Consider the following 20495-nt stretch of genomic DNA (forward strand, 5'->3'; position numbering starts at 1 on the left):
AACGATCGTAATTCGTTCGCAGGGATTGTCAAAAGGTGCAAATTGAGCTATGCGAAAGGTGCCGAGCTTGATTCATAATGATGCATACCAGGAGGTATTCAATTTTCGACAGCATAAGCATTCGTCCGCATCATGGGATGAAAATGATAGTATTGATATGGAAACGCGATACTAGCCTAATCCTCTGTTTAATCGAACAGCACGTTTTAGAAAACATCACGGTATGGCGCACTTCCCAATATTATAAGGCGCATAGTTTAGCCGAAGAGCAATACGGAGAAGTTGTATAGGATACGGTGTAAAGACTTTACGTGATATGGTGGATCGTAAAAATGCCATCTTGTGTAGCTATATTTCCGGAAATTAAAGCCATTACTACAATTGCTTTTATACTTCAACATGTATGTTATCCAGACAGAAATACCGATATTAATTAGAACTCAAATGATATGATACGGGGGATTGAAAGTGAAATATAAATACTGCTTCTAAAAGCGGAAAATATATTTCATGTCTTTAGTCCAGAAAGTTTCAAAAGTGGTATGCTAAAACAACTCTAAAACTAAAAAAAAGTCAGAATCCACCTTTCCAGATTAGGAAACGCGATGGACTGCTAGATTACAATAAGTAGGTAAATGCCAGATTGTGAAACATTGGTTTCAAACGGTATGATGAGCCATATATAATTATGTGAAGAAATATTTCATATGGACAAAGGGCGACAATCCGGTGTGAACGGAACCACGTCAACCCGCTACCTAAATTATATTCACCGATACTTTCGTGAAATCATAATGGTTATTCCATATCTACTGAGCGCGAAGCGCGACGAAAATTCTGTGCTTTACTACACTTTTCTGAAAATTTAATGTTGATATTCCGTGAAAAAAGTCCCTAAATTCCTCAGGCTGTCTTCCTGATTGGTGGATTAAACTACTTCTACTTGACAAACTGAAAATAGCGAAAAGTAAGTAAGTAGATCACAAAATATTACGAAGTAGAAGTAGAAGTAGCGAAAATCAGATCTACTTGAGTAAGTACCAAAAGTAGATGAAAACTACTTGAGTACTTCAAAAAAGTAGAAGTACTTCGATACTGACCACCTCTGCGACTTGGTTACAACCCTGTCAGTTATTCTCTGTTATTTTCACGCACCCCAGTTACAGTTTCGGTTGATTATATTCGACTTATCGAAACCTTGCAAATTTTGGCAGATGGCATTGACATTTTCCTATTTTATTTGGAAAATTGTCGTTACCTTTGCCGATAGCGCGTGCTTACCGCAGGCTGGGAAAATCGTGCATCTGAGTAATTCGATACAAAGTAGAATGTTTAAGTTATGAATCATCAGAAGCAAGCAGACCTGGGAGTTAATGAAAAATGACATTCAATTTGTTTACACGTGACGTAGTCCACTGAGACACTACCGCAGAACGATCGCTGACTCCGGTTTCGTGGACCATGGGTGTATGTTCAGACCCATATATCACGGGTGGTACAACGGTGTGTACTGTGTATACACACGCTTTTCGTTGAGAGTGTACGCTGCATGAGATTTCAAAGCACCCGCAGTAGAAAAAATATCAAAGCGATCCTTCTCGTTGTTGCAATATACCTTGATGCGGTAGTTCCTAATGGATGGTGTGAACCTCTGAAAGGTTCTGTGTGAACGCGAACGTGAACCTATGATGTCACGTGATGGCATATTGCTGATTCCATCAATACATTTCAGCTAAGTGATATATTAATGTACATTGTACAGTACACGATACCTGTGGTGCGACGACTCAGGTCACATTATGCCACAATGCTGAAGCACATGCTGTCTTTTTAAGCGTCACCAAATGTATCAACTGGAGCAATCAAATGATAAATAAATCCTATAAAATCAATATCTTCTGTGGCTTTTCCAAGAATTTCGACGATGACTTGCAAGAGAATATAAGCTGACGCCTTGACGGTCTATAGGGCCAGACCGGACATTGTATTTGGCATCTGACTATTGCTACGTTGATATTGAGCAAAGTGTAAAGCGGTTTTCTATACTTGCTACCGATATTACTCCTAACAAGTTACACAGTCACCAACACCCCAATCGCACAAATTCGTTTTTTTTTTATGATACAATAAACATAAACATATCTGAGATTGGCAAAGTGCATGCTAGTTTATAGTGTTGATTTTCTTTGCAGCCAGCGCCATGCAAAGAGTGGCCCAAAATTGAAATACAAAGAATTTCAACCAAAGATATTATGACGTGAAAAATTGTAATATATGAAAAATGTTCACAGTGCAGAACCTACCAAGGTTCGTTTCCGAGGTTCACACACAGAACGCCATCCCAGGCTTACCTTTATCAACCTGCGGACCAATTACGCCTGTCTGAGAGCCTGGCCGTAACCCCATATTTTCAGTAGCTCAATGAAACAAAAATCCACCACATCTATAATAATTCATTACGACATATTACTGGTAGGTAAAATTAATTGTGTATCAACCGTGTGTTAAAAACGCAAAACTACTAAAATATCATTTTCATACAAAACGAAAACTTTACGAATATTCGTTGCAAAACATTGTGACTTTTCCTGTTTTCATTTAGCTAGTAAATATGGGAGATAGTGTCGGTATTTCAGAAGAACGGGGTTTCTATTCCGAACCCTAATCTCCACTGCGTACGCCACTGCACACAACCTACCATCACAACAATCAAAATCCGGTTAGTTTGTTTTGTGGTATCCATGGTGTATGTCGACTACTAAGGTCATTTACACCAGGCCAATTTTCTTCATTTTTATCCCGTAGCTGCCGAATTGTAGCACGGCCCACTCCCAGGTTTTTTATAAGACGCCGCTTACACGGATGATATGGCGAGGAGGAGCCTAGATAAACCTCCAACACTTATAGGTAGTAATTATGGAGTCGACCTCGGTCGGACTCGAACCCGCAACCCATTGGTGTTATTGACATGGCCTATTTACATGCAACCAATGATGGTCCAGGCGGGCGTGTCATCGCCAATCACATCCATATGACCGGAGCGTGTGTCTTCGCCTCCTGGGAACCGCGGAGAACCGATATAGTGTTCCAAGAAGCACCGGTTAAGAACCAACTCGAATCATGAACACCTACACTTTGGGTTGCATTTAGCAGAAACGGTATTTTGAAAGTTGTATAATTATGCTATAATTGTGTAAATACTTTCGAAAAAACATACAGTATGAGTCTACGGGCGATTTGCACCCGGTATAGTCGACACATACGATATAGAATGGCTGGACCGCTCGAAGTCATCGTCGGTTCAACAGTTATAGCAAGTAGATATAGATCATATTGGTACGGAATGAATGTTTTGATGATGATAATGACGGCCGACCATAAAAATGCTGCATAACGGTGTAGTCCTGGTTAAAAAATGTATGATCCGTTTAGACATCGGTCGGAAGCCTTTTACGTCAAAGGAGCCATATTTAGCCGATATTTTCAATTTTCCATGCCAATCCACGGTGACGCCACAATTAAAGATTAGCTACATCATGGTTTAAAAAGAAAAAAAAAATGTTTTAAACAAGGGGCATGGTTTTTGTTATAAATACAACCCTAGTTACGTGGATTGTGCAAAGCCGCTAGCAGCATATCATTGCAAACAATACAATCAACGATGCTATCCACATGATCAAAAAAGTGGCTTATGTTTGTTTTGAATTGATTTTTGTTTTACATACAACCCTACATATACTCAATTCGGATTCGAATACGTGAATGCTCCGCTTTACCTTTCTTGGTGGTTCAATAGCAGCATCAGTAATGAGTTCAAGTTTATGCTGACGCCGAAATATACGAACTGGTTCCTGATGCACCTTCTCTCTGTCTCTCTCTCTCTCTCTCTCTCTCTCTCTCTCTCTCTCTCTCTCTCTACCTTTCTCATTCAATGATGCCCGGGAGCTCTGTTGTCAAGTTATTTCATACTATTGCAAGCAAGATATTCGCGCATCATCTGCGGTGTGGCCACATTTTCCATTCACATCTTATAATACACCAAACACATCGATCTATTAAGAAATACAGGGTCTCGTAAATAATTTTATTTTCTTCAGCAATGCATAAACCGAAAAACAGTTTGAAATCATTCTGCCTGATTTCGTGGCCATTTCGAGAAACGTTTGCGTCACGATGATCGCTGATTCTCGTTCTTTCTTTTAAGTCATTTCTGAAGAGAGTTTTAAAACGTTATACAGTATCTTTTCATAGAATATTCCTGAAAATATATAGCTCGGGGCTTTATGGGTCAAACTTGGACAACTAGATAATGCCGCTAATCTAATTTTGGAAATATTTATATGCTCTAATTTCAATTCGAATCTAATTTCTAGTTTTCATAACGCTACACAGGAGAACTGTATGGTGCGAAACGAGCCAAGCTAGCTGTATATACATTTACTAATCTCATGTTTATGAGAATGAAATATGATTTGATATGAACTGAACTGCATTCGATGTCCAAGTTTTTGCGAATTCCGATCTAATTCGTAAAAGCTGAAAATTTTCCACGGTTCTTCAAGTCTGTTACGGGCATTAGCGACTATGATGTATTCAATGTGCTATGATATTTTATGCGGCGATAGATTCTATGTATAGCGGTCAGTTCTATAAACTTCGAAGGCATAATCGTATCCACGATAACACGAAGCTTTAATAATCTCATGATTACGTATTTACGATCATTCCGTACTTGAGCATTTCCCGCATGTTCGCATGCATAGCTTCCAAGCGGTGCCGCATAGCTTGTGGTAGTATTTGACAAGGGCACAGTCTCTTCTCCTGTCTTTACAGGCTGACACTGGCATAAAATATACGCGTATTACAAAAAGTAGCTTGACGCAGTGCTACAGTGTGCTGTGAATTGAAAATTATTATGAAGGCCTATGCACCTGGACATCTTCTCAAAGAGCAATCGCGTTTCGACGGACCATCACCACATGTTTTCAACGCCACTTGCTTCCCGTTGTAAAAGCATCTTCTTCTTTTGATCCCGACTCCGCATGAGGCTGAACATTCGGACCACGAACCCCAACGTGGTATCTCTGTAACGTAATACAGTCGCGATATCACAACATAAATTGTCAATACTATATGATTAAACATATTTCGGTAGGCTGCAAAATATTGAATGACATTTATAAAATTGTTTTCAATCAAGTATTCTCATTTTTCATAGCATAGAATGCAAATGTTAAAGAAAAATATTATAGTCCGAGGCGCACAAAGCGGGAAACGACGAAAGGTGCCACTCAAACCTCACTTTATTAATAATAACTAGATATACATTCTTGAAACGGAAGTTTTGCTGTGCTGAGTTAGTTATTTCATAACTAGTAGCGTTACATGTTGAATGGACGTTTTAAACTTGATTATAGTACTGCAAACTACCAAGCTAAACGAACTCTTTTTGTAGGTGCTGCAAGGCTACACTATTGTATTTAAAATAAAAGGAGAATTACTTTGTCTTTCGCTTTGCATTTATAGTCAGTAACGATAATAATCAACTAGTTCCTGACTTCATAACTGTTTACCGTCATACAGGGTCTGCATTTCTGCAATCTGCATAAACCTGTTTTCGGAAATCTCACCCCTGACTGACAGTGATCTAGAAGTAGAGGCACTTATAGTTACTGACCACATCTGAATACCAAGTTATATGCATCATGACTGGAACTGCATTTTTGACCAGACTGCATAATACCTATTGAACTACAGAAATGTTAATATTATCGTGTCTGATATATAAGCTGTCGTATACGGCCGTCCCAGTAGACTATACTAAAGCGGTAAAGTCAAGTTCTTAATTACAAAATGTTCCTTTACTGGGAGGTGGGCCTTCCATAGTTTCGTATATCCAGTCCAAGTATTTCGGCACGCTTGTGTAAATTCCTGGTTTCTTCTCTGACCCACAGTCTTCAGCGCCGTAACTGGTAACGCCCATCAGTATAGATGTACGGAAAGCGTTCTTACAAACCAACGGCCCACCGCTATCGCCACCACAAGTATCTTGTCCTCCTTCCTCGTGACTGAAAAGTACGGCCTTGAAGTCAAGTAATATATTATTATTATCTTGATAATCATGTATATATACCCGGCACAAATTGTGTTGTTAACAACAGTGATGCTTGCTGAGCCATACCAAGCCTCGCAGACATCTCGGTCTACTAATTTGACTGTAGCTTCTTGAAGGATATCCGGAAGACTGCCATCTGTATAAAGATAGAGAGGGTGACATGTTATTTCCTGTGTCCAGTCGTAATTCTGTAATAAGCGGCGCGCGCAAATGCGTTATTGAACTGTCGAAATCAACATGTCGTATATCGTCGATTTTTCTTGCGGGTCATGCCAGTGGAGCGGAACACGATTGTGACGTTCTAATTTCTCGATCGAGGGCGTTCTAGCATTGAACTGTATTCACGCTATATTTTCATTTGTTAATGTCAATCCACCATGACGTCACAATTGAACAATTCGAGACGTAATGGCTTTGAGAAGAGAAAAAAACAATAAAAACATGTTTTAAAGATGTTTGTTTCAAATTGATTTTCGTTTTAATACAACTCTTTAAATGCAACCATCCAGCATAATGTTCACGATGTACGCGTCAGAGAGATTTCAAAAAGGCAAAATCGGGTGTCTGACTTATTTGATTCTGAATCGAGTGTACTTCGGATCGAGTATTCGAGTATTGTTTATTCATACGTCTTGCATAGTAAGGACGAATTTCAAAGTTAAAATTGATATCGTACAAACAGAAGGAAAATGATGCTAGTTACACTTAGCAGAATAAATATTCAGACATTTGTCAACGATAACAGCCCACCTATTTGTATGGGCGCATCTGCACAATGAAACTACTCAAAACGATCGTTTCTTTGTAGATGATAAAACCAATGGAGGTTTCATGGGTGTCATGATGGGATAAAAGTTTCGCAACCATAGTATCTGCTGATGAGCTTTCTCTTCGTAGGGGTATTAGCTTCGGTATTCGAAAAATCAGACTTTTTCAGAGTGTAGAGTTCGGTCGTAATCGTATAAACTGTGCTAAATTTCTATTATACTAGCACAAGTTTTGGAGTTGAGGTACATTGTGAATGGAGAAAGTTCATGACGTGATACGATATAGGAAGACAGAGAGGACTAGACCAGCAAAGTCTGGAATAAATTAAATTCTATCTGCTTTGCGAGGGTCAATTAAGAAATACTTGCAGCTAATTTACATTCATCAAATCCCCATCCCGTAACGCTGCATGCCGTTCCGTTCGTAAATCGCGTCTTCCTTAACGGTAGTGCTACCGGTCTCACATTTTCTCCGAGAACCACCGATCGAGTCAATTTTATGAGACAGATATCGTAGTCCAGTGTGTCAGTATCGTAATCTTAAGAACAGAAAGTAGCAGCATGTCAAACAGACGAATGACGAATGAATGTGGCAGAATACACAGGACTGTGCATCGAAACGGACGTTGTTGTTGTTTGCGGTATTCATGGTGTTCATGGTGTCATTAACACCAGGCCGATATTCGTTCTTTTTGATTCCGTAACTGCCGACTTGTAGCACGGCCCACTTCTACGCTTTTTTGTACGACACCGCTTACCTTACACGGATGAGATGGCGAGGAAGATCCTAGATAAACCTCCAACACTTAGGTAGAAATTCTGCAGTCAACCTCGGTTGGACTCGAACCCGCAACCTATTTGTGTTGCAGCTGTGGATAGCACCACTATACGCTACCTCGCCACATCGAAACGGACGTGTTCAAATGTCCCATAGAGCCATATCGCTATATTCTAATATTATTCCGACGAGACTAACTGAATGACACGCACGTGTTGGTGCGCCATTTTGTTGCTTTATGCTAGCAATTATCAAACTTTACCAGCGCACGGTATGGAGAATTACCGGGCCACATTCGTTGGAATGCAGCCTGTGTAAGAAACCATTTTGTGTGGCGCACGGCTGTCACGCCAAGGCAAAATAATTATATGTTTACTATACTGTTTCGCAAACGTCAGCCTATAAATGTTGGTACGCTTTTGATTGAGCGCCTCCTGGCCATATAAAGCAACAGTATGTAATGTGCGTATGTGTATGGTTATAGGTTTGGGGTTTAAATCAATCACACCTATATTCTACAATAAATGCGGTACGGTTAGCTACAAAGGTTAGCGTTTACAAGTCGCCCACTCACTTTTGTGACAAAGCACCCTTTCCGCAGCTCCAAGGACTGCTCCACTGCTGTTTCCGTTTTTCCACACGCTTCCCATCACTATATTCGTTATGACTTTTCCACTGGAATCAATATTAGTCTATACCAGGGATATATAGAACTCCGGGATGGCTGACTTCTTTTTGGCCTATACATAAGTAGGGCTATATACCAACCTGCAATCTACCGATGTAGGTGTTTACACAATCGGGTTTCTTGACCTTTCGCCGCCTTCCTGGTGAGCAAGCAAGACATTCTAGAAAACATGGGTCTTCCCATACCTCAACCTTTATGCTAAGCAAACTCAGACAACGTTGAACATCAGCAATTTCATTCAATAAATCATGAATACAGTTGTATACTTCAAATTAACCTAAATTTACCGACAGGTAATACATATAAAGGTGGATAACGAAGAAAATCAGTATTTTCTAAACGTTCAAGACATTGTTTTCCAAACTTTTTCAGTCTGGGTTATAATTTTGAAAAGTATTTGGGAGAAGTAATATAAGTCAAGCAGGAAAGAGTAACTATATGATGCTGAGACTTTTTGAATTGTAAAGGCTCTTTTGAATACTACAACACACCCAATTTTCTCCACTTTTTCGTCAATAGACATTCCTGAGCTTTATCGTCATTGGCTGTGCAGTAGCAGTACATCCCGAATCAAGCTTCTGAAGGGTTCGATACTAATTCGCAAGTATTGGAAATTATGTGTAATGGTGATGCGTCCGCCTTCTCGATCGGTAGGTCGTGGGTTCGATTCCCGGTCGGATCAGACCAGAGACTCGAAAACTGGTATCCGCGGCTATCCTGCTAGGCGCTCAGCATCCACGGATAGCATGGAGGAGAAAAAAACGGGGGTGCAGACTAGGTTATCTTACGGTCGTATAGCATCTCCGCTGTCAAAGCATCACGATGGTGCAGGCGAAAAAGAATATCATATCTCTCGCTCTCTCCAGAAGATTTTCGGACATGATAACTGATCCTGATTCAATGGACTGAGTAGATATTAAAAGCATCGCTGCTGAGACACAAGACCCAAATTTCCAGATTGAAGCGAATATTTGAAGATGGTAATGCAAGTATTGTATAGCAGCATATCCACTGATGATGTGCTGTACAGAATGGAACGTCGCATTTCGTTTCATGAATCTGCAACAAAAATTAACAATTTAGAGATACAAATCAATCATAAACCCAATCTTTAAGAATAGCCTGATCTGGGGATTCAACCCAGTGGTGCTAAACCGTCAAATATGTTAGATTTTTATATCTCAATTCCAAATGCATGAAGCTGGACGCTTGTCCATTAGAGAATGAAACATCAATGTTCAGATTGAATCGGATTTTTCTGCATGGTGTCGTAATACAGAGCTCATAGTTTACTTTGGTCTTGACGTACGTCACAATGATGCAAGTGTACAGAACGAAATATCCTACACCTCTTTCAGCAACAGTTATATGTGAAAGCTATAAGACTATTAAAAAAAGTTCTTTAAATTTGGACAGTACAATTTAGCGATCTTTAGCAGTGGAATAGAGCTGTGCTAGAAAACTGATAAGCTGCTGGTATTTCTTTCAAAAGCAATCAAACAGTCAAACTGACGTTGGTGGCAGAACCCTTGCAGAAATTCATTAGCACCACCTATAATATCAAAAGGCATTAAATGTTGTTTCCAATATTTAGTTTTTAGTTGCATACATTTGTCCTATATGCAATTTAGGTTGCAAGGTGTGCAAGATAAAAAAAAGTTGAGAAGTGACAACCACTGATTTAACCGCCATAATATTCCAGCTATTAATTATAATGTCGACAAAATGCACACTGCAAAGTTGACAAAATGGCAGAATGATCTTTACTATAGTATAGTATAGCAGTGCAATACAGGGGGTAGGAAACTGATGAGCTGCTGGTATTTCTTTCAAAAGCAATCAAACAGTCAAGCTGAAATTGGTGGCAGAACCCTTGCAGAAACTTTATCAGCACCACATATAATATCAAAAGGTATTCAATGTTGTTTCCAATATTTAGTTTTTAGTTCCATACATTTGTCCTATATGCAATTTAGGTTGCAAGGTGTGCAAGATCAAAAAGGTTGAGAAGTGACAACCGCTGATTTAACTGCCATAATATTCCAACTATAGAGTACAATGTCGACAAAATGCACAGTTGATAAAATGGCAGGATGATCTTTTCTATAGCGTAGTACCTCAAGCCATAAGCAGTTGATTCGCTCAACACAAACACACACACACACACACAACAATATATTTAAATGGATTTCAATCCTTGATTTGATATAGCTCACCAGAATCAGACAAACTTACCCATGCATGCTGAGCAGAGGTCCTGGCTGTGTCGCAAGGATTTGACGAAACCTTTTTAACTGTGATACAGTATCAAGAGTTCAATCTTCCTTTGCCACATAGGCCTATACAGCATTTCCCCATTGCCACATCCTGACGATAGAGTTAACTTATCCATCATGAGGGAGTGGTCAACATCAAGTCGATTGATGTGATGAATAGTCCTGTCTCTGTCTTGTATCTTCAAAAGTTTCAGTGGCCAGCAAATGACTTGGCTATATTTTACAGTTCACTGCAACGGAGGTGTCTTTCCAGTATAGTGGCATTTGATTGCCAGTCATTAACAAACATATTCATGTATCACTAGTAGCCTATCGGTATCTGTAAAGACAGATTGAATTTAAATGGTGCCTGGACTGTTATACAATTATGAAAACTTCTAACTACCGTGTATTGTATTGTACCACTTAACCACTACCATACTCCAAGGGTTTGTATTTTGCGTAAAAGTCTAAAATTCATCCTGACTGTTTGACTGAAATGCAACTTGCATACTGGTACTTAGAGGCTGCAGTTCTTGGTCATTTCACCCTATAAAACTATATAACTGTCTTCTAGGAAACCACGGGTAGGTATAGAATCATTAGGCTCGTTCGATACTCCTTTCCTTTCCTTTGTTCTCCATCATGTTCTACAATTAGGAACGTAGCATGGATGAACTAAAATTATCAATTAACCTATTACATAAAATCCTGACGGACGAAGTCACTCTAAACTGGCGGCAGTTACTGTACTGTACACTGTACAGCCTAGGACTTGGGCTTATTATGCAATTCTATAGCATCAGATCAGTCATTAAAAGCATAATGTAATCAATACTAAAATCATCCTGAAATGTAATTCTAAACATTCTGCTACATCCTGATATGCACTTACGCTTATCAATGTAGCAAAACATACTCGATACGCGGAGATATTCCGAATACCAACGATATATCGTACAGGCATAACGATACCGGTAGTGCCGATAATAACCTGCAGCTGAAGCTACATAACCAATACTGCTAAAATGATCAACTACCTGAACATCACATGAGTCCTCTAGCTTTATAAACGTTTATATATTGATATCATCTACCACCAATCACAAACTAGAAAGGCAATTCCGAATCTCCAAGTCATGCACAGACAAAGCGCTGTCAACAATCCTATCTGCAGTGAGTGCGCGAAAATGACCCTACTTGTGTATGACCGCGATGACGCAATCGACGGAGTCAGCCATCCCGGAGTTCTATATATCCCTGGTCTATACGTTTCCGAAGCAGATTTACCCTCCAGATGCATATGCAGTATGCACGTACCTATCGAAGCAATGCGCGGCCGACAAAATCCATTGATTTGAGATCAAGGACCCTCCACATTGATTCGTTCCGTTGTCGAGTTCGATAAATACTTGCCAGGGATACTTGTCGGCACTCTCCACGTCAAATCCATTAACCACTAACACAACAACGTCATCGCGTAGCGGCGCCAGCTCTGTAAACGTAAGGTTTTGGGTTTTATTCGTCGCAGGAGTGTACACGATTCTTCGGCGAAGTATCTTTAATAACCTGCCGTGTATAGTTGACTTACCACCGAGAAATGGCACAAAATCTCGGGAGAGAACAACTGGTAAGAGGCCCAATCCGAGATACAGAGTTGCAATCGATACGACACGCATTTTTAGGTATATTTCGGTATCGGACGCGATTGGAACGTTCTCAAATCCAAACCCATCAATATATAGAGAATATTCCAATTTTAATTTACCCTCAGGCGTCCATGATTGACATATAAATCCTATCTGTCTCTGTAAAACGTCAGATATCGTTGCATCATTGAATATACACTGCGACAGTTATAATGTCATATGTAGATAAAATCCCGAGCCCGTGTCTTGGTTAGATAATCACATCATGGCACTAAATTATGCCAGATATTTTAGGCGCGTCATATATACAGATACAGGTTGCGATCACTGCTGGACTCCAAAAAGGCTTAACATTTATATATCGCATCGAAACCAGTGGTTCTCAGCCTTTTTGACTTCGTGGACCGGCAAAACTTCAAAGAAATGTTGCGGACAGGTGCACCTTCAAAAACCAATATTACCCCTAAATTTAATTACAACAAATGTATGCATCTCAAACGTAACATTGTAAACTTAGTTTATTGTTGTCTTTTTGACAAGATAGCGAAGTCCTGTTATATACCAATTACTGAATTGTGATTGTTTGCGGTATCTGTTAAAAAATGCGATTTTTCTGTTTGCTTTCACCTGTATTTTACTGTATATGGCACTCTCCGAACTAAAGAAAGTTACTTTGAACGCCGCCGTAGCTTTCACATATAACTTGTCTGAAACGAGTCATAGACTACTGCAGTTTCGTACAGCCCTTACATGCATTGTGACTTTCTTTACCATATTAACTGTCTGTTATGACACCATGCAGAAAATGCGTTCCGAACTTCTAAATCCATTTAAAATTTGATGTTTCATTTCTCTAATTGGTGGAGAAGCGCCCAAATTCTTTCATTCTAGAATTGATGAATAAAATTCTAATCTATATTCGGGCCGGTGGGAAACTTGTCACTGATCGGCGATTGAGAACCACTGATCTCACACAGATCCATAGTGGCGAGATAGCGTAGTGGTATAATCCACAGCTGCAACACCTATGAGTTGCGGGTTCGAGTCCGACCGAGGCCGACTCCAAAATTCCTAACTAAGTGTTGGATGTTTATCTAGGCTCCTCCTCACCATCTCATCCGTGCAAGCGGTGTCTTATAAAAAGCCTGTAGAAGTGGGCCGTGCTAAAAGTCGGCAGCTACAGAATAAAAATGAAGAAGGTTGGCCGGGTGAAAATCACCATAGTGGTCGACAAACACCATGAAAACCATAAACAACAACAACAACCACGCAGATACATGGCAATGCGAGGGTGCCGTCTGTCTCCTGTGATTCTTAACCTTTACTAACCCGCAGTACACTTACACTAATCTGCAAGCCGTCGCGGCACCCCGAACTTGTCATAAAAACTAAAATCTACCACAACACACATGTAACTACACACCCATTGCACAGCTATAGATTACTAGTGAGAGATTGCTATGACTTAAGATCAGACCTTGTGTACTACTCCGGTCATATTATCGTAACAAATTGTGCCAAATTGAGCGGACTTATTCAGACTCAAGTTCAAGTCATGGTCGACTCACTTTTTTACAACTTTGTACTGACTGATATCGAAAGCCTCGCATTCAGAATATACTCATTTTATCTTATTTGCACGTTTAACATGTGTTTTCTCAAACGGGCAAGTGACCCTATACTCGACAAAAGCTATCAAAATATATTAGTTGAATCAAGTCGCATCGAACGTCTCGAGTCATATGACTTGGTGGAGCCATTCGCAATGACTGAAGTACACATCGAGTCAATACACAGAGTGACTCAAGTCGAGCAGTGGCGAAGCCAGAAAAATAATGGGTAAAAAACTAGGGTAACCATACGTTCTCCGTTTTGAAGAAATGTCCTCGCACTTAGAACTGCTAATAAACTACGTGAGCAGGTTCCCCATATGCCTATGTGCTACAGTCTGTTATTATCAACTAAAATATAGGATCTAGTACGAAGCCTCGAGAAGTTGAAACAAATTATTATGGTACATTTGCCTACACTACTCATCTACACATCCATGTGAATATAAACGCATAAGCAATGTTCGTTGGATTTAAATTATACAAGAGTGTTGGTAAAGGTGAGCACTGCGCAATGTAAGCACTGAGCCGTCTAAGAAACAAAGATACGTTGCTATTAAATTAATCTAATGCTACTGCGACAACGTAAGCTGTGATCGTTTCGTCTGCGGTCAATTTACAATCAGTCAATGACTGGTTGCCCTCACAAGAGACATCGTCGTATCGCGAACAATCCGAACATACATATGATAGGGTGATTTAATCGTCACCGTTTACTTGATGACTTGAAATTGACTCGTAAATTTTGCTCCGAGTCAAGAGTCAATGGACATTTTTGAAGCGCCGGGTCAAGTCAAGTCACTTTTGCAATTGTAAATAATTGTAATTGTATGTGGTACAATACAGCTATCCTGATCGTAGGCCTATACCTCTTGTGCGGTTTATACGATCAGTGCCAATTACTGCAGTATAGTTAAGCTGCAATTCATTTATTATGCAACAGAATAGTATGGCCTTTACCAGAACTGTAACTGCCGCACCCTAAACCCCCGAGCTCAAAGGGGGCCAAAAATTATTTCGTGAATGAACAATTACAGAGTATTCTTTTGAAAATTTATGCAACTTTAGTCAATTTCTTTCTCGCGCTGTATCGTGATTATTGGGTGAGATGGCCGTTCAGCTTAGAATGTCCAGTCTGCAATCTAATTAGAATTCCGGTTTCTCTGCAAGACAAATTAATGATAGGTTTCATGTCCCTGATAACTCAAATAATTCGACGTCCTTGGCATTCGTGTGATCGATCCACTTTTCCCGACATATATCGGCAATGTGAGATTTCATTTCCGTCGGAGTTATTTTTTGCTGGAGGGTTTCATCACGTGTGAGTGGCCTCAAGGCTGCCCTCCTTGCGATTTCATCAGCTTTTTCGTTGCCGCGGATGCCCTTATGGCTAGGGATCCAGGCCAGAACCATTTCGATCTCTAATGCATGTATATCAGATCCTAGGAGGTGGATATCGGCGATGATTTCGTTGTCTGGAGAGCAATGAAGAAAAATTGCTTTGCAGTAGATGATGTAGTAGTAGGACGTATCCTTAATGAGTATTAAGAGCAAATTAACGACAGATTGACCCCGTACGCCTGGTAGATTTTTTACCTTAGACAACAATATCAACTTCATTGATTGGTTGAATAAGCATCATTTGCTGACTACCTACATGAAGTGTATTTCGCTCTTGATGCAAGAACCACTAAATATTCGAGCAAACTTTCAGAACAAAGCAAGTAAAATTTTCGAGATTGTCAAGGTACATGCTCGTTTAGTGTTGATTTTTTTGGTGTCATCGCCATGCATATTGTCTCGCAGCTGAAATGCAATAAATGTCAATCAAATATGTTATAATGAAGTGAAAACCGTAATATATGAAAAAGTTCACAGTGCAGATCCTACCAAGGTTCGTTTGTGAACGTGAACCTCAAAATTTCTGAGTTTCACACACAGAACGCGAACGTGAACCTCACGTTCACACCATCCCTAGTGGCCGCCCACCGTAAACATACTGCATAACGATTTAGATCTGGTTAAGAATATTTTGATCCGTCTATGACAGTGGTCGGTCGGAAGCCTTTTTCGCCAAAGAACCCATATTCACCCTATGTTTTCAATTATAAATGTTAAATTGTAATTCAAATATTCGTGACGCCATCTCTAAAACCTAATAACCAAAAAACAATTTTAAAAAAGATCTTTTAAGCAAAGGCCATGTTTTAAATATGTTTATTTTAAATTGCTTTTCGTTATAAATGCAATGCAACCCAACTTGTAACGCACAAGCGGCGCTCATTCTTATCGCAGCCGCCAGCAGTGTGCGACAGCTTTACGCTAGCCTTATCTCTGGTACCCGCCGAGGGATCCTCAATTATAATTGTCCTGCAAACGCGACATCCTGCTGTGATTAATTGCTGGTTATCACGATCACATCGGAATGACCGTGTGCGCTCATCATGCGTGTGGCTTTTAAAACTATCTTCGCTATGGGTTGCATCTCACTCATACAACAACTAACGCGTGTTATTTGTTCATATAAAGATGAAGAATACCTAAATCCACATCTGTATACCAAGCTGAAATGTCCCGTGCAAAATTGATCTCGTATTTAACGTCAATGTCTTTACACATCCAAATTTGTGAAACTGTAAGTACCAGCCAGCAAGCCTGAAGCATTACCTGAATTTCCCGAGTATAGGTATTCCATTTGTGGAAATTAGCAATGATGAAGATCTAATATGTCACTGTAGGTAGGTCATGCGATCTGGTATGTGAACCCATATCATCAAACCCGTGGATATTGGAAAACATATTGAGTAACTAAATAAGATGATTTACAATATAGCGCATTTTCATGCGCAGTATCTGAAAAGCTTGTGATTAACGTCTCGCGGCGGGAAATTAGTGTTATTTCATTATCGCTGCTGCATGGTCGGGGTCAACTGGGGCCCGCTCCCATATCTCATTCAGTTGATACCCGGTGCCGCGAAACTTATCAAGGTATTAATTACCGTGCAAACATCCTGCTGGGATTATTTGTCGAAGCAGCAGGACGGCAGTTATAAATTTATGCTTATCAATTTTGCGCTTTCCGAGATTTGAATGCAACGGATTCACTAATAAACCATCGCACCTGAATCGCACCATCAGTCTTTAACCAGCGGCCGTGAGGAGCAGATATATGTTAGTACTTGGGAAAGTATGCGAGGAAATAATGTGAAACATATTATGGCATTATGCTCATATATTCGTGGGACAGTTAGTTGCAGTAGTTGTTATATTATTGCAATGTCGATCGCTAATGTTCGCTTCTATCTTTCAGTTCTGTATTATTGTAGTTACTAGACATACAAATTTTAGAATGGGCCAGCAGCAGGAGAAATGGAGCACCCCGATGGCTGTAGGGCAAAAGTACGATATTGTATTTTATTTTTGTTTATAATGACTCCATTAAAATAACCTGCAGTTGACTGCGCTTAATTATGACACCGGATAACCCGGACCACCGCCTTATTCGGCCAAAATGCTCCAGATCAGAAACTCTGGTTAATTCGAACAATTCTCTGCTGAATTTGGACACATGATCGCAATTCTCATCGCTAGGTTATGGCAGCATCAAAAGTGGTCCGTTCGTTTTGACACAATATGAGCTATTATAGTGGAACAATGACGATCCATGCAGTTCCAATCGACAATGAGCTAATACAATGCGGTACTAACTCCATAGTCGCTCTGAATCGGAGACCATTGCGACTATTTGTGGAATACATTGGCACAGAAAAGTTTAGCAGAAAAACTCAAATCGCCCACGAAAGGAAACGAAAATAAATGAAATACTCTTATCTGACAGTTAGGAAGTTAGTTTCGTTGTTTGGGATATAAAAAGGTACTATATGAACCATAGATGTGTGTGTTACACAGTATTACATTAACTTCAGTAACCTGAACTACGTGCTGCTGACAATTGCGCGTTTTGTGCTATCTGTGCCAATTGTTGCAGTATAGCGCAGACGCACTAATTTATTACGCAACAGTACCATATTTTGAATGCGCAGTAAGCCTTTACGCACGACCTTGAAGCGAACAACTGATTTTCGCAAAACCGAATTGTCCGAGTTACGCTGAACACGAGGCGTTATTTCGTGTCTAAAACAACGCAATTTTCATAATTTCAGCAAAGCCCCGCGATCCGATAGTACGAAGACGGATCAAGCCCTTACGGAATTAGTGGCGAACTGGTGTCCCTTTGAAAACTCGGATGTCTCTACAAAAACGCAAAGAGTCAAGACCGCCAAGGCGCATTCGGCGGCTTCCGACCCGTACCGCAAATCCATGACGAAGAAATTAAAGAAGGTGCGTACTGCGTATGCAAGTTTTTGTCTTGTAAATCAAAGTCCGATGTCGTGTTATATACAATCGATTCCGCTTAATTGGGACATCGGATATCCGCATCGGTTAATTCGAAGTATTCACGGGTTTATTCGGACACGTGGTCACAATTCTTATCGATGGGTTTTCGCTAGGACAAGTTTTCTTGCACTGAAATTGAAATCGTGAGCGAGTTAAACTTATTTTTAACAAAAGTTGGTTTCATTCGCATAGTAATTCTTCAATGGTTTGAGACCGAAATAGAGTACTATACGACACAGCTAACTCATGTGTTTTTTACGCGATCAGTGCCAATTACTACAGTATAGCGTGGCTGCAGTTCATTAAATTCGCAACATTTTCAATGCCTGCTGTCACGGGTGACCAACTGACCACGTAACAAGCAATTGATATTCTGCCTGGTTCGACGCAAACTGAACGGAACCAAAGTGTCCGAATTAATAAGCGGAGTCGACTGTAGTTTACTATATAATGCTTAGATATACTATATATACTTAGAAATTCGGCTATAAACCGAATCTTGAGTTGCCTAAAGATCTTCCCAAAGGACATGTCGTCAATTGTATTGTTGGCGTGAACCTAACTATTTCATTCCAAAAATTTCAGAAAAGACGTGTGTTCATCCCAAAAGAGTTATTCACACTTGAAAAGTCGACAGGTGATATGATCATAAATTCTAGCCAGCGAAACAAAAAGGATATTTCTCGTGAAGATCTCGGGGTGATACCGATGGACTTTGATGATGATAACGAGCACACGTAGGACATCACACTCATCTCGGATTCGTACCTACCGTTTCAGTGCAATGCAGCGACTACTCCGGGCTGTGTAGGACTTCTATGTGTTTCTAGGCTAAATGTTCCTATTGCTGTTATACCATTTCATGCTTGTTTAAATAAACTACTTTTATAATAAATGAAAGTGACGAGGGTAATGCAATCATTCTCGAAATTGGGATGAGGTAGCTTTCTTGGTACTTGGGATCATATATCAAGATACTGGCTGAGGCAGCATGGAAACCCTCATTTAAAGGAGGGTTGAAGGCGCAAAATGAATCATAGTAAATACATTGACGTTTGCATGACCGATATAAAGTAGTTTATACGTGGCTGTATTATTGTGCTGTACCCAAGAAGGACAGCCTCATCAACTCAAGCCGGCAATTAAAGCCCAGCTTGCTAGCACGCAAATCATATCCAGTGGGTTATCAACTTCACACGGTGATTACCAACGCAAAAACGACAGCTGGGGCGGCAGGAAATTAATTTAAGACTTGATTTGGTGATGCCTTGTAAGCGAAAACATAACTCAACTACGCACCCGAAACCCTTAGCCCAGTGCCGGTCATCCATGTAACGTAACACTTAGGGTTTCCTGAAACAGTCTCGAGGGGTTTTTGGAGGAGAACACACGCGTTATACATAGGGCTGGGCACAATGACTCGAGAAATAATTTTGATGATTCGAGTCGAGTAGTAAAATACGATTTTTTCGAGTACTGGAATTATACGCTTCTCAGCACTGAAAGGTAATTTATCAACGAGAATTATAGTTTCGAGACTATTTTTCAATGTTGAAAGCTTGAAACCTTGATTGGCAGAATCGTAGCGTACGAAACATATGGTACAAAGCTACGAAGGTTACTGAACATAGCACATTTCCAAAGTCATGATTATTCCTCAACATTGTCCTCAAGTGGAATGAAATCGGTATATTCGAAAAATACCCAGGTATCTTTTAGGAGACGGATAACTGGCAGCTTATTCTTTCTGGCGACATAAACCGTACATATATGAACTTTGACGTATTACATTATGTTATGACGTCACAGTCAGTCATACTCGTTACTCGACTCGACCCGAAGCATATTACGTGATGCAGAATCGAATCACTCAAGTACTCGATTTTGCCCAGCCCTAATACATATGCTTTGAGGTAATATAGGTAACTACTAACTATGGCCCGACCATCATAGACGAATAATAGGGACTGTTGTGGCGATACGTCGTGTCTAGTCTGCAGTGGCGTACGTAGAGAAGGTCTGGAATCAAAATCACAACCCCGTACCTCTGAGATGCCAATTATATCTCCGATATAACAACTCATTCGTAATTACGCAATTGGTATCACGTTGTCGCGTTTCGAACGAACAGTGCGATCACACTTTCGAAGGTGAAGCCTCGCATTTCTGAACTGTTATCTGAAAGGGGACAGCTGAAGTCTAACGGAATTGCAATATTGATTTCGTTTTGTGAAA

General features: G+C 40.1%; 2 protein-coding genes across 5 annotated transcripts in view; one reads left to right on the top strand and one right to left on the bottom strand.

Moving 5' to 3' along the window:
- The window catches only part of LOC145456189 (kallikrein-6-like), a 33513-nt gene extending 21174 nt beyond the window's left edge, over nt 1-12339 (bottom strand). Inside the window, exons 1-9 of one of the 4 annotated variants that reach the window (XM_080334270.1) lie at nt 12195-12339; nt 11924-12098; nt 8235-8335; nt 7263-7421; nt 6134-6251; nt 5866-6068; nt 4932-5084; nt 4733-4840; nt 4066-4210 (exon numbers count right to left, since the gene is read on the bottom strand). In XM_080334270.1, the coding sequence (XP_080190396.1) occupies nt 4200-4210; nt 4733-4840; nt 4932-5084; nt 5866-6068; nt 6134-6251; nt 7263-7421; nt 8235-8335; nt 11924-12098; nt 12195-12282 (1116 nt within the window). In that variant the 5' untranslated portion in view covers nt 12283-12339 and the 3' untranslated portion in view covers nt 4066-4199. Of the gene's footprint in view, nt 1-4065; nt 4211-4732; nt 4841-4931; nt 5085-5865; nt 6069-6133; nt 6252-7262; nt 7422-8234; nt 8336-11923; nt 12099-12194 lie in introns of those variants that run through there. The other 3 variants (XM_080334271.1, XM_080334273.1, XM_080334274.1) reach the window with 3 other exon arrangements.
- Nucleotides 12340-17172: 4833 nt separating this feature from the next.
- Nucleotides 17173-19001, top strand: LOC145455974 (uncharacterized). The gene is made up of 3 exons (XM_080334002.1): nt 17173-17261; nt 18026-18203; nt 18846-19001. Exons 1-3 carry the CDS (start codon nt 17212-17214, stop codon nt 18999-19001), a joined length of 384 nt encoding a protein of 127 aa, XP_080190128.1. The 5' UTR covers nt 17173-17211.
- Nucleotides 19002-20495: the final 1494 nt, after the last annotated feature.

This window comes from Botryllus schlosseri, chromosome 14, assembly GCF_051294905.1.
Source record: "Botryllus schlosseri isolate E-star chromosome 14, Bs_hap1, whole genome shotgun sequence".
Taxonomy (NCBI): domain Eukaryota; kingdom Metazoa; phylum Chordata; class Ascidiacea; order Stolidobranchia; family Styelidae; genus Botryllus; species Botryllus schlosseri.